This window comes from Mus caroli, unplaced genomic scaffold (genome assembly GCF_978045245.1).
Source record: "Mus caroli unplaced genomic scaffold, Mus_caroli_1 scaffold_19, whole genome shotgun sequence".
In the NCBI taxonomy this organism is placed as follows: domain Eukaryota; kingdom Metazoa; phylum Chordata; class Mammalia; order Rodentia; family Muridae; genus Mus; species Mus caroli.
In genome coordinates this window covers 72,681,159-72,695,786 of record NW_028227274.1, presented here as the reverse complement: position 1 = coordinate 72,695,786, position 14,628 = coordinate 72,681,159, and the positions used below count along the sequence as shown (strand labels likewise).

Below are 14,628 nucleotides of genomic sequence, written 5' to 3'. Positions count from 1 at the left end.
ACTGTCCTCACCAATATGAACTCCCTGTGCAGAAATTCCTATCAGAAAAGCAGCGTTCTCCTGCAGGAACATGGGTAGTTTCACCTACAGCCTCCTATTAGACTGCGATTCTGGACAAAAGGTTCCTTCTTGGAAACTCTCAGTGTTCCCCGGGGTTGGCGTTCTGTTCCAGCTGCCACATAATTTCTCCCTTTTGTCTCTTGTTTCCCATTCTCTCTGATAACAACCCTGAGGATCCTTGTCCATCCCTGCCTCTTCCTCTTAGTTCCTGAAGAAAACTGTATCCCAAACTGTATCCAAAACAAACGCCTTTCTTCATCTCTATCCTCCTACTTACATCTTTGAGCATGATGCACACTCTCAAATCTACTATTATCTGCACTCCAAAACAGCATTTCCACTTGCCAGATTAGCAATCCTATCCACCCCACTGGGGTGTAGGACCAACCTGAAACCCATCCCTTCTCACCATATTCCACTCCATTCCAACTGTCTGGCTTCCATCAGACCTGGCACCAATTAAAAGCTCAATTCATGTTGGCTGTACTGAATCTCATCCCTGAGCAGGAGGTGGAGGGGTGGGGGTGGGAGCCATAGGGGGTGGCTAGAGCTTTTTGAATGTTAAATACGACAATCAGATATGGCCATTCCCTCCTTTGAATAAGACTAGAAACATTTTAATACTTATTTCACTCATGGTAGCATGCTACACACTCTGCACCTGTATCTTGTTGAAGCCTCCATGAAAGCCTTATAAAAAGAGGCTGGGAACTTCAATCCTACTTCACAGATGAGCAAAGTAAGGCTCAGAGAGGAACAGGTGAGAGAAGGTAGTTGATTGTTTTCGACAACTTAAGTGAATAGTGAGTGGGGCTTGAGCTTGGTAGTTAACTAGGATTAAGGGAAAACCTCGAGGTGCTCATTCAGCTGATGAGAGGTATGGTCAGTTACTGTGGATGTTTTTTGTTGTTGTTGGGTTTTTTGTTTTGTTTTTTAGTTTTGGGGGTGTTTTTGTTGTTTTGGTGGTGGTAGTGGTGGGGGGGTTGGTTTTTTTGAGACAGGGTTTCTCTGTATAGCCCTGGCTGTCCTGGAACTCACTTTGTAGACCAGGCTGGCCTCGAACTCAGAAATCCGCCTGCCTCTGCCTCCTGAGTGCTGGGATTAAAGGCGTGCGCCACGACACCCGGCAGGTTACTGTGGATGTTGGCCGGAACACCTGGATACGGAAATGTTACTATGTTTCATGGCCTCTCAAAGCAGAGACGATATTGTTACAAATGCTTCTGCCCCTCTCCTGGCAGGCGAACACATACGAATAAGAGCAGCTTTGAACTCACAAAGCTTTCCTTCACAGCCTTCCTAGTGTGTTCTGCATAACTGGGCCCAGCACTGCCCGTGGGTCATATCCCTTGCTCTTGCCATTAGTCATGAAGGGTCTGTAAATGACAAGGCCAAACCTGACCTGTGCTTGTCACTGTGCACTCTGGGCTCATTGACATGCACACCACTGAGTCAGATCTAACAGAAGTGGGATTTGCTAAATGGTAGAAAAGAAGGGGAAATGAAGGCGTTACTGAGCAGGTTGAGAGAGAGAGAGAGAGAGAGAGAGAGAGAGAGAATAAAAACAAAGGAGAAGAGGGCAGTAGAATCCAGTATAAAGATACTTTTATTGATAAGTGAAATATTTGTAAATAAATGCTCAGTAGTAGTTAAACTCATGTTCTTATATATATATTATTTGATTATATATATAATACATTATATATAATATATTATATTATTTATAATATATATTATTTTTATTAGATATTTTCTTCATTTACATTTCAAATGCTATCCCCTTTCCTAGTTTCCTCTCTGAAAATCCCCTATCCCCTTCCTCATCCCCTGCTCCCAACCCACCCACTCCCACTTCCTGGCCCTGGCATTCCCCTATACTGGGACATAGAGTCTTCGAAAGATCAAGGGCCTCTCCTCCCATTGATGGCCGACTAGGCCATCCTCTGTTACATATGCAGCTAGAGACACGAGTCCCACCATGTGTTTTCTTTGATTGGTGGTTTAGTCCCAGGGAGCTCTGGGGGTACTGGTTAGCTCATATTGTTGTTCCTCCTATGGGGCTGCAAACCCCCTCAGCTCCTTGGGTACTTTTTCTAGCTTCTTCACTGGGGACCCTGTGCTCCATCCAATAGATGACTGTGAGCATCCACTTCTGTATTTGCCAGGCACTGGCATAGCCTCACAGGAGACAGCTATATTAGGGTCCTGTCAGCAAAATTTTGTTGGCATCTGCAATAGTGTCTGGGTTCGGTGGTTGTTTATGGGATGGCTCCCCAGGAGGTACAGTCTCTGGGTGGTTGTCCCTTCAGTCTCTGCTCTGAACTTTTAAGTTCATGTTCTTATATTCTCTCCCCACTCACACAGATTCCTATCTCCTCTCTCTCCTCTTCCATGCCCTCGACACACACATTTGTGGAAAATTACACAAAGCATACTAGAACTTCCTGTCCCCATCCTGGCTGCAGCTAGGAGACAGACAAGCAGACTTGAGTGACAGAAGCAGGAAGGGTGTTTGTTAGTAGGGACCCAGGTTCCAGATCTTCGCTGCTAAGTTCTGGCTCTCTTCTGTCCCTGACTTGCTCTTCCATCCAGCGGACACTGGAAACGCTGGCTTATACCCACACAGCATGGTTCCCTCTGTCCCTCCTTATGCTCCTGTCCCTTAGTGTGTGTCCTGAAAATGAGAAGGTGAGAACCACCTAGACATTTTTTGGGGGGGGTTGGTTTTTCAAGACAGGGTTTCTCTGTATATCCCTGGCTGTCCTGGAACTCACTTTGTAGACCAGGCTGGCCTCGAACTCAGAAATCCGCCTGCCTCTGCCTCCCGAGTGCTGGGATTAAAGGCGTGTCCCACCATGCCCGGCTCACCTAGACATTTTTAAATTGGGATCTATATCAATCAAGATTGGCTGGGGTTTGCTGCTGTCACAAACTTAAGCCCCAAGTCTCAACTCCGAGATGCAAACACTGCATTTCTTGCTCACATCATTCGTTTTTTGATGGACTGGATGGGGCTCTTCTCCACACGGTCTCTCCCTCTGGAAGGTCATCAGCCATAGAAGAGAGAGGGGTCTGCAGCAAATGCTACTCCAGCTCTTAAAGCTTCTCCTCACAACCAATCCCACCGCACTGGGCAAAGTGAGTCACTGACCACCAGGGCTTGGGTATATGATGCTCAACCAGGTAGGGCCCTGAGCACAGGACCAACTTGGAGCAGCACAGAAAATCTTTGAACGACAAGATAAACTCTTAGACTCTTTATTTTTTTCCCTGATGCTCCAACTTTTATCTCATTCAGGAAACTTGGGTTGTGTTAGGATTTCTCCTGCGATCTGCCATTCCCTTAGCCAGGGTAAATGGATGAATCCAATATCTGAATGGAGTGCCACAAATGTGGAATATAAACTCCCTGAAAGTGAAGAGAGAGAGAGAACAACCCACCAGCATGGGAAGACAGGAAGAAACCCAAACTGGATCTTTGGAATAGAATTTGATGTTCAGTATAGCACACACACACACACACACACACACACACACACACACTTAGTGAGGAAGAGAGGCTGGAGAAGTGGCTCATCGGTTAAGAGCATTGGCTGCTCTTAACAAAAGACCTGGGTTCAATTCCTAGCACTCCCACAGGAACTTACAACTGTCTGTAACTCCAGTTTCAAGGGACCTGATGCCACCACCTGGCTTCTGTGGGCAGCAGGCACACACGTGATACACAGACACGCGTGCAGATGAAACTCCCATACATACAAAATAAATAATAATTTTTAAGAGATGGAAGAAACTGTGTGGACATGGACTGACTCAGAATTATAGCTTGGTATATAGTGACAGTAACCTAGCCCAATATCCACATGCAAGACTACTCTATCTGGCCAGGAGCGCAGTGCTGGAACTCAGAAAGCTGAGTCTGGGGGGGATGACGAGTTGAAGGCCAGACTAGATTACATGGTGAGTTTTAGACTAGCCTGAGCTATATAGTTGAGATCCTATCTCGACAGAACAACAGACATAGATTACTTCATCTTGGCTGGGTCCACAGGGATGAACTGGGTGTGTGTTGAATGTCGAAGGTCCTGGGCTGACACAGCTGGGATGGCAGACCTCACTGTCCTGTGTGGAAGCTGGCCTTGTCGTTAAACTTTGGGACTTTCTCTTATCTTCAGGGATCCATGATAATATTACAACCGTAGGCCAGCAGCTAGCTAGCAACACCCTCACAGATTTTAATTGTATCAAATCTTAAAAGACTATAGAAGTGGACGTATAATTGGAATTATATTCCCCCAACTGGGAAGCAGGAATAATTAAAATTGTTTCCCCAAAATTATTAAATCATTTGTGCAGACTACTTCCAAATTAGCTCCAATGATCATCAGCCCCTTAGTTTCTGCCCTTATGTAAGCTTTTCCTTTCCCATGTGGGCTAGAGTGATTGATTTGCTTCCAATCAATAAAGTACAGGAAAGTAATAGGATTGTATTTTCATGATAAGATTATGAACGGCTGGCTGTGGCCCTCCTGAACCATCCCTCGGTCATATGCTTGCTTTGATGAAGAATCCACATAAGGATACCTATATGGCAAGAAAACACAACAGCCCCAGAGGACCAGAATCACCCCAGCAACTACACACGTGACCTTTGAGGTAGATTGACCACTAGGTCAGCCTTCAGGTGAGACCCTAGCCCCAGCTGACACTTTGATGTGACACCCCGAAGCAGAGATCCAGAAAGCTGTGTGTAAACCAGCTGGAGGCAGGGCTCAGCAGTGAAGAGCACTGGCTGGCTGTTCTCGCAGAGGTGCAAAGATTGTTCTCAGCACTTACAGTACACAGTTCATAACTCTCTGTAACTCCAGTTTCCAGGAAGTCTGAAACCTTCCTCTGGCCTTGGATACACTAATACAAACATATAGGAATAAAAGTGTTTTTAAATCTTAAACAGAAAAAAAAAAAAAACCAACAAACCACATGAACTAATGAAGTCTGTGGCCCCCACATTCTGTGAGATAATAAATGTGTGCTGGTTTTGACCACCTACGTTTGAAATAGTTTAGTTGTAGTACACCTGTGAAAGACCAACACAGGTGTCCTGCGGTGCTTGGCTTATTAATAAGAACTGTGCCCCAGCAATCTTTCCTCCTCGTGATGACATGGCATAGATGTTCCTTCCTGCTACAGTGACCATCTTCAAATTGGGGTTTACATTTCTCTGGTAAAAAAACAATCTATCTTCAGACCTCTATGTGTGCTCTTTTCTATGAGAAAGAAGACAGCAGTTAGGACAGCCTCATCCTTCTTCGACAATCTCACTTTTCTATTCATCACTTTGGGGAAGGGCATTCTCCAGGAAGAATTCCAGGTGCTCACCTGGGGATTCTAAGCCTATAGGACATTGAAGGGACACTTATCAATTGATACTGAGAAAGCTTGACAGCTCTGGAAAAGAGGTCACAAGTTCTTTTGCAAGTCCAGTGGCCAAGTCTAAGTTATCAGCAAAATTAAAGGAGGAGCTAATTAGGGGTATTAAAAATCTGTTAGCCGGGTGTGGTGGCACACGCCTTTAATCCCAGCACTCAGGAGGCAGAGGCAGGAGGATTTCTGAGTTTGAGGCCAGCCTGGTCTACAAAGTGAGTTCCAGGACAGCCAGGGCTATACAGAGAAACCCTGTCTCGAAAAACAAAAACAAAAACAAAAACTTCTTTTAATAGATCACTCTGTGGTTTGGGCAACACAAAAGGGGTTAAAAAACTGAGGATGCTGCTGTAACAAAATCTTCTAAATTTTTTTAAAAATATTTTTATAGCCAAGTATCTATGGTGGTTATGAAAATGGCCCTCATAGACTCATAGGCACTATATGAAAGGAGGTGTGGCCTTGTTGGAGGAAGGGTGTCTCAGAGGGTGGGCTTTGAGATTTCAAAAGCTCAAGCCAGGCCCCGTGTCTCTTTCTGCTGCCTGTGGATTTGAATGTAGAGCTCTTGGCTACTTCTCTAGCACCGTGTCTGCCTACCATGAAAATAATGGAGTAAACATGTGAAACTGTAAGCACACTCCAATGAAATGTTTCTAAGAGTTGCTGTGGTCACGGTGTCTCTTCACACCAATAGAACGCTGTCTAAGGTATTACTATCACTGGCTTTTAAATGGGTTTCTAGCACCAAAGTATGTGATAAAATTCAAGAAGTGTGTGTGTGTAGGGTTGGGGGGGGGAGGAATTGCAAGCACAAGGAGATAAAATAAAAGGAATGACTTAAAGAACTGGTTAGCAGGATGGCGACATGGTTCGGCAGATAAAGACACTCACCGCCAAGCTGGATGACCTAAGTTTTTTCCCAGGATCCCCCATGGTGGAAGGAAAGGGTTCTTGCATGTTCTCCAACCTCCACAGACATGCTATGGCACACGGGAGCATGTACATAAATAAATAAATAAATAAATAAATAAATGTAAAACTTAAAAAAAAAGTGTCTGTGTGTGTGGACACATATGTGTATTTAGTGAACCAATAGAAAAAATAAAATTGCTAGAGTGAGTCCCGCTCTAGACCACTGCATTCATTTTAAATGGTAATTTATCTGGAAGCTTTCTATTAAAAAAAAAAACAACTTGTTTTTAAAATATAGTTATTAACTTGAGCATGTGTGAAGACATACACGTGGAGGTACCGTCATGCACAATATATTGGTAAATTGATGTGTGCATCTTAAGCTTATTAAAGGTGAATTCTGAGAGTGAGGAGGGCACTCCAGATGTCCATGTCAAGTGTCTTCCAAGACCCCTTGTGTTGGGACAGGTTGCCCAGGCCCGGGCAAGTGCTCTGAAATGGGGGAAGGGAAACCCAAAAGTGAAAAGGACTATGCCTTCCAGGGCAGCTAGAAGGTAAACTCCAATAAGAAGTAACTGCCAACAGAAATTACTATTGTTTATCCATAACACTGAAACGCATATACTGGAAGGCAAGGCTCACCCATGGATAGCATGTTCTGCCCTGCCTGAAGTATGGATCAGTTTCCCAGTCCTTTCACCTGGATGTTTGTAAGTGCATGATACAATGTTTCTTTTCTGCTACTATGTGTCATTTTACTCAGCCCTGCTAGCTACTCTGTCTGGGACACTAAACCATGAACTCCAGCTGGCTGCTTCAGTAGGGTTTTGCCAGTGGACTTCCGGGGCACGTTTGTAAACTCCGGATTTGGTCCTGCCCTCTCAGCCATCAGTGTTGGATGCTGTGCCTTTCTACTTGCTACTTGCTATCTATTCGTTTGCCTTGGCTTTTTTTTTTTAAGATTTATTTATTTATTATATATAAGTACACTGTAGCTGTCTTCGGACACTCCAGAAGAGGGTGTCAGCTCTCCTTACAGATGGTTGTGAGCCACCATGTGGTTGCTGGGATTTGAACTCAGGACCTTCAGAAGAACAGTCAGGTATTCTTACCCGCTGAGCCATCTCTCCAGCTCCACCTTGGCTTTACTATATGCCTAATAAGCTCATCATTCAAAACCAAGAGTATGGCTAGTATAGATCATGCTGTGGGCTGTACAGAACAAGTCAGAGGAAAACTTTTGGTGTCAGTTCTGTCTGCCTGCCTTGTTGACGTGGGGCTTCTCTTGTTCCCAGCAGTGCTGCATAAACAAGGCTGGCCAGCCTGGGAGCTTCGGGGCTTCTCCAGTTCCCACCTCCCATTCCCTAGTAGGCGCGCTGGGATCAGAGGTGCATACCATCACAGGCAATGAGCTCGCTACCTAATGAGCCATCTCACACTCACCCCGCTCCCAGTCCTTTAACTTTTTTTTTTTTAAACTTGGAGACACGATCTTGCTAAAATATCCAGACCAGTCTTGGATTTGCCATCCCCCTGTCTCCTCAGAGAGCTGGGCTTACCAACAGCTTTTGTACGCCCAAAAGCTAGTGTTAGTGTCTGTGATGAACCCCCAGAAGGGTATGATGGACATGCTGGGTAGGGCTTGGGTGGAGAAAGGAGAGAAAAATACTATGGCATGGGCCAGAGGACATAAAGTTGTCACAGCCAGTGTGGTCACATCTACACATTTTCCATAGGGGGTGGGGGAGCTACTCCCTCTCTGCCATCAGCCTACCTAAAGGAGCTTCAGGAGTCCTTTACAGAGAACTGAAAAAGGCCACTGTGTTTCATCCTCGGCGTCCTGCGCCCTCTGCTGGAGAGTTTTCGCCACAGCTCGTTTTGTTCTTTTTCTCTTGTTTGCAAACTCCCCGCACCTCGCGCTGAGTTTTGAAAATCCAAGCCAAAGGACTACGATCCTGCTTCCTCACAGCGCAGCCCAGACTAGCCTTAAAGTCACAATCCTTCTGCCTCACCTTTCATTTTATCACTGTCCTCTAAGACACCTGATACCTCATGCAGGGAGAGGTGGATTTGCCCCAAACCACCCAGCTGGTTGGTGTTTGCTGCTTTTGGCCCAAGCACTTCTGCAAAGATCAAAGGAGACTTACCGGCTTGATAAGCACAGTTCCACTCACAATCTTTCCCATAACGCTTACATTCACACCCTTTAACCTACTAACAACTCAGGGCCATCGGTGGGGAGCCAAGTTGAACAGGCTGCCGGTGAGATGTTCTCATGTCCTGAGATGTCACAAAAGGAAATGAATCAGAGGCTCAGCTGAGCATGGCTCTTGAGGCTTGTATTATCTACAAAGCCTGATGCTTTAACAAACTGCCTGGAATATGCTATTTCCTAATTTTACCCATCCTTTAGGGCAGACTTTTGTTTGTAATGGCTTTTTATTTTTGAAACAGGGTTTCACTCTTTAGCGCCAGGTACCACTGTGCCTAGCTACGGCAGGCAGTCTTGAACTTGTGTGATACACACACACACACACAGTTATATACATATATATTGTATTATATATGTATATATATTTAATATGTGTGTATATAATATGTATTATATATGTATATTATATGTCTTATATATATGTGTGATATACATGTGTATATACATATTATACTTTTTTCAGTCAGCTGGAAATCATTCCCCCTTCAAAAAACAAACAAACAAAACACAAAAAAACAACAACCAGCTGAGGATAAAGGATATCTCAGCGGTAGGATGTTGGTCTGGCAAATATGAAACCTTGGGTCCAACCACCAACATCGGTGAGGGGGCCTGTGTGTCATTTCAAACATTCTTACTTTATTGTCCTGGAACTGCTAGGGTATTTTTGTTTGGGTGGTTTTGGTTTTTGGTTTGTTTTCAGAGGTGTAACTTTGCTTGTTTTCAGACAATAAGTCCTCTGTAGCCTGAGCTGGCCTAGAATCTACAATCTCCTTATCCCTCCTTTAAAGTTCTGGGATTTGAGGGAGTAATTCATTCCCCCATCAGGTCCTAGAGCATAGCCTAGGTCAAGAATATCAGTTTTAGGGGCTACTCTATGCCCCTCCTTCACAAAGCCACAGCACACTGTATGAGCATAGATTTCTGTACTGGGTTGTACCTGAGATAGACACAGTCTGTAGTCTACTTTGAAATACTTCAACATCTTTACTTTGGAGCTTTGATGCTGGGAGTATCCTAGAAATACTTCCAGGATGGTCAGCAGGTATGTCAGGAATAGTCAACCTCTACCTGTAGCCACTACAAAGCCTTTTGTGGCTCAGGTATCAACCAATCAAGTCTTGACTAACTAGTAACAGCTGCCAAATGGGTTTTCCCAGGAAACACTGGTGACTTGTTAGATAACAAGCTAAATGTCAGAAGTAGGCTTCTCAAATGAGGCTATTGGTAGTGAGGTTTGGGGATTGGCTATAGACATTCCCAACCACTGCCAGAACCAATCAAAATGTAGACTGATTTCAGGGACAGTACCCAAGGCTGGTCCCCATTGGCCTGCATCCTGGGTAAGGAGGTCATCTGACTGTAGGATGCCCAGTGAGAAACCAAGCCTTGCTTGAATATGCTGATGAATGGGCCTTCCCTGCAGTGAGTGAGCCTTGAGCGGCCCCTCCCCACGGGTGTGACCTGAGCCCCTAGGTGAGAGCCGTGGGACTCTATCAGTCTTACAGAGCCAGCTGGAGGTACCTTTGTGTATAGTTACTATCAAAGGCTGTTTAATGTATACTTTATGTGCAGCGGTACAGGGATCTGAGTTCTTTTCCTCTCAGCTGTAACCACCCCTGCAGCTTCCGCAGGAAATGTGAGAAACAAACCCAAATTATCATCTAGTTTGGAGTCTGGCATGTTACACACCACACACACAAACACACACACACACACACTAAGCAGGCACTTCATTTCAGACAGTTTCCAGAGTGCCATGGATCACTAGCAAGTAAAAGATCTTGGAGATTTGGCCCCACATGCATATCTACAAGTGTCTTCAAATTATGACCAAAATAAGGATCTTTTCTAGGCATATAGAGTAATAGGTTTTGTAAAAAGGCCCCAGACCTTACTTAGCCCCCCCCGCCACCCCCCCCCCCCCCAGTGCTTAGCACAACTATGGGAGAAGTGTCATCAGGCTGTAAAACTCAATGTGCTTTAAGACTCACCTGCCAAAACTAAAACAAAACCCATAGAGATGGTAAAGTCTCTAAATGTACTAACTAACCTTGCATTTTGGCTTCTGCCCTGTTTGTAGTTCTGTTTCTGGCTAACTGTTCTTGTTAATTGAGGGATGTCAACCCAGGGGATGCTCTTTTTTTTTTAATTCTTTTTTTTTTATTTTATTTTTATTTATTTATTATATGTAAGTACACTTTAGCTGTTTTCAGACACTCCAGAAGAGGGCGCCAGATCTCGTTACGGATGGTTGTGAGCCACCATGTGGTTGCTGGGATTTGAACTCCAGACCTTCAGAAGAGCAGTCGGGTGCTCTTACCCACTGAGCCATCTCACCAGCCCCCAGGGGATGCTCTTTTGTGCTTAAAAGCTCATTCTGGAGATTTGGTGCTACCGTGGGATTCTGAACACCCAGTGTAGTTGCTGGCCAGCTAATAAAGACCTTCTATTGGCTTAAATCCATGTCTGAGCAGTCTTCTCTGGTGGATGCTGAAGAACAGATTTCTTTTTTTTTTTTTTTTTTCAGGGTCTACAAATAACTTTTATTGAAATTGAACAAACAACACAACAGTCTTCCTGTGCTGGGGCTCACTCGTCCCAAGCCATTTCCCACACTCTAGAAGCACAGAGCTTCCACAAGGAAGTATTTTTTTTTAAAGCCATCTCTGTATAGAAATCAGACTCTGCCCCAACATTATCATAGTCTAGACTATTTACAAACCTTCACATTTTAATTATGCCGTTTATGTATTTCCCCTCCTTTTTATCCTTACCAAGGAGCTGCAGTACTTTCTCTTAACAGACCCTGAAGGGGTAAAGATACTGTAGGAGAAGGGGGGATGGGCTCCTCATAGCTACTGGCACCAGCCCCAGTCGTTTCTTACCACTAGGTGGTGGACTGCCTCTCCCCTACAACTGGGGATTTGTGGGACTGGTGCAAAGACAAGGAAGACGACGAATATGTGGTTTGGGGCAAGCCCCCACAGGTACAGGCGTCGGTAGCCTGTCCTGACCCCAGCCTGTACCCTCTCAACTTGAGGGCAACTGGTTGAAATCAAGAGAGATCAGTCCAGCCCTGGGTGAAAGGAGAAGCCTCCCACACTGGTCCTCATTCTTACTGAACAGCCAGCAAAGTGTCCAGCTTAAGAGCGGGAGCATGTGGTAGGTAGGCAGGAAGGGTGAGGCTGGTACGTATCTCCAGTCTGTCCGATACAGGAGGAATCGAGGTAGCAAACGGCTGAAATGCTCTGACTACGGGGGAAGGGGAGTGAGGAAAAAGGAAGTTCCCACTTGGGTAGAGCCCCTACAGCCCAGGGGCTGGAAGAAGGCAGACTCTGCTTGTAAAGTGCTGTAGCTTCTAGGAGGGCTGGGCCCTAGGCAAGCTTGGAAGAAAGCAGGTCAGGCAGGTAACCAGGAACCAGGCATTCCTGACCCGCACGTGTCTCCTGTCATGCTTCTCGCACAAGCGGCTGGGGGAGATGGGCTGGGAATTCTGTCCTTAGCCCTCACCAGTCACCAACCACTTATTGTTCAGACATCAGCCAATACCAGTTAACACTGAGGGACAACCCCTCTTACAACTGAAGGTTCTGGGCCAATGGAGTTTAGTTTATTCAAGGTTGTGGCACCAGCCTGGACTCCTGAATGGAAGCTACACCTTGATCCTGGGAGTTTCTTGCTGGGGCAGTGGGTGCTCGTGTCTGCCGTGCCACACACAGGTTCATACTTCATAGAGGATCACGGGGAAATCCACGTGGATTCGGGGAGGATCCAGCTTTACGATGCCCTGAGGAATCAGATTCTTACGTACCCGCCTCAGCTTGGCTCGCTTCTGCTTCTGCCCATTCTTTTTTTTTTTTTTTTTTTTTTTTTTTGGTTTTTCGAGACAGGGTTTCTCTGTATAGCCCTGGCTGTCCTGGAACTCACTTTGTAGACCAGGCTGGCCTCGAACTCAGAAATCCACCTGCCTCTGCCTCCCGAGTGCTGGGATTAAAGGCGTGCGCCGCCCATTCTTGGTGATGATTGTCTCCTCATAGAATACCTGAGCCAGATCTCCATCTTCATCATAGAACATGGAGCCGCGGCGTGTGACTACGAAGGGAGGCACTGCTCGGGCTCGAGACCTCACCAGAGACTGCTCAGAGCCTGCCGCCTCGCCGCTCCCGGGAGTGGAGGCAAAGGGCCAGAGGCCCCGAGCTTTGGAGCCGCTGGCGCCCATGTCAGCGCAGTGGGCACATGGAGGACCCAGCGGCCGCTCGCGGGCGCGACCATGCCCTGCCCCAGCTTCCACTCACAGGTGCTGCCGCCGCCGCCTTCCCAAAAAACAGATTTCTTTTAAGACATTGTCACACTCTCCTTGTTTAGGGTTACTATTGCTGTGATGGAACACCGTGACCAAAAGCAAGTCGGGTAGTGTGGTTGTTCAAATTTGCTTGGCCCATGGGAGGTGGCACCATTAGGAGGTGTGGCCTTGTTGGCACATGTGTCACTGTGTAGGCAGACTTTGAGATCTCCTAGTACTCCAGCTCCATTCAGAGCAGAAGAGAGTCTCCTTCTGGCTGACTTTGGATAAAGATGTAGAATTCTGGACTCCTCCAGCACCAAGTCTGCCATGCTTCCCACCATGATGATAATGAGCTGAACCTCTGAAACTGTAAGCCAGCCCCAATTAAATATTTGCCTTTATAAGAGTTGCCTTGGTCATGGTGTCTCTTCACAGCAATGAAACCCTAACTAAGACAGGGAGGAAAATGTTTACTTAGCTTACACTTCCATATCACTGTTCATCGTCAAAGGAAATCAGGATGAGGAACCAAACAGGGCAGGAATCTAGAGGCAGGAGCTGATGCAAAGGCCATGGGGAGGTTCTGCTTACTGACCGAACTTGGTCACCCAGGTAGTTTTGTGTTACCAAAGGAGAAACATAAACACCAACCCACCCACAAACCCTTTGATCTACCTTGGTGTCCTGTCTACAAGGTAGGATAGCGCAATGGTAGCACAAAGCTTGCAGGAGTGACCAACCAATATCTCATTTGACTTTAAGGTCTATTCCACAAGTTGGCATCTATAATAGACACTGCCTGGGTGACTGGGAAATAGACAGGAAGCTGAGGCAAGATAGGCCAGGGTTCTAGGAGAAAACCAAATACTTCTGCTCTTTTAAAAAAAAAAATAATAATTAAAACGAGTCCTTGACATTCTGCTGTACTTAGATACAGTGTCTATCAAAGAAGATTCTTTCTGCAGCAGATGGGAACAAATATGTTACAGGAATTTTTTTACCTACTACACATCTAATAGAAGGCTAATATCATATATATATATGTATATATATATGAATTTTTAAATTAGGTTATTTGTTTCCTTGATATTCATTTTTTAGTGTATATATATATATATACTAAAATGTATATTATATAAATGTATATTATATAAATGTATACTAAAAATATATATATATATACTAAAAAATGAATATCAAGGAAACAAATAACCAAATAACCAAATAAAAATGTATATATTTTTAATAAACAAATAAACAAATAAAAATGTATATTATATAAATGTATATTATATAAATGTATACTAAAATATATATATACTAAAAATATGAATATCAAGGAAACAAATAACCCAATTTAAAAATTTTAAAAATTGGTACCGATTTAAACAGAAAAAGTAAAGATGAACGGCTGAGAATACAAATACACGAACACACAGCCACACGGACGGACACACAGCCAGTGAGAGACCTGGAAACACTCAGCGCTAATGTTCTCTCTCAGTCAGATCCCTCCCCTCAGGGCTCAGAGAACCCTTTGGAAGAGGAGGCAGAAGGATTCCCTTGTAAACACAGCAGGACGGTTGAATTTAACAAAGACTAAGGAAGCAGACACAGAGCCTCCCCCATACCAGCGCTGAAAGCCAGAAGAGGACCCCGGTGCTGAGGTCTGGTCGGGCTCTGCATTGTATGCATTGTATGCTAAATTCTGTACCGGAAGATCTAGTTGCCC

General features: G+C 45.0%; 1 protein-coding gene across 1 annotated transcript; it reads right to left on the bottom strand.

The window, feature by feature from the left end:
- Window positions 1-12,199: 12,199 nt before the first annotated feature.
- On the bottom strand, window positions 12,200-12,830 carry LOC147000329 (tumor suppressor candidate 2-like). The gene is made up of 2 exons (XM_085833454.1): window positions 12,619-12,830; window positions 12,200-12,447 (listed from the first exon to the last, which is right to left on the bottom strand). The coding sequence occupies exons 1-2, from the start codon at window positions 12,828-12,830 to the stop codon at window positions 12,333-12,335; spliced, it is 327 nt and encodes a 108-aa protein (XP_085689580.1). The 3' UTR covers window positions 12,200-12,332.
- Between the last annotated feature and the right edge of the window lie 1,798 nt (window positions 12,831-14,628).

Coding starts and splice junctions, on each gene's coding strand:
- LOC147000329 (XM_085833454.1), bottom strand. CDS start 12,830: ATGGGCGCCAGCGGCTCCAAAGCTCGGGGCCTCTGGCCCTTTGCCTCC. Junction 12,448..12,618: donor ACAATCATCACCAAGAATGG/GCGGCGCACGCC, acceptor GAATGGGCAGAA/GCAGAAGCGAGCCAAGCTGA.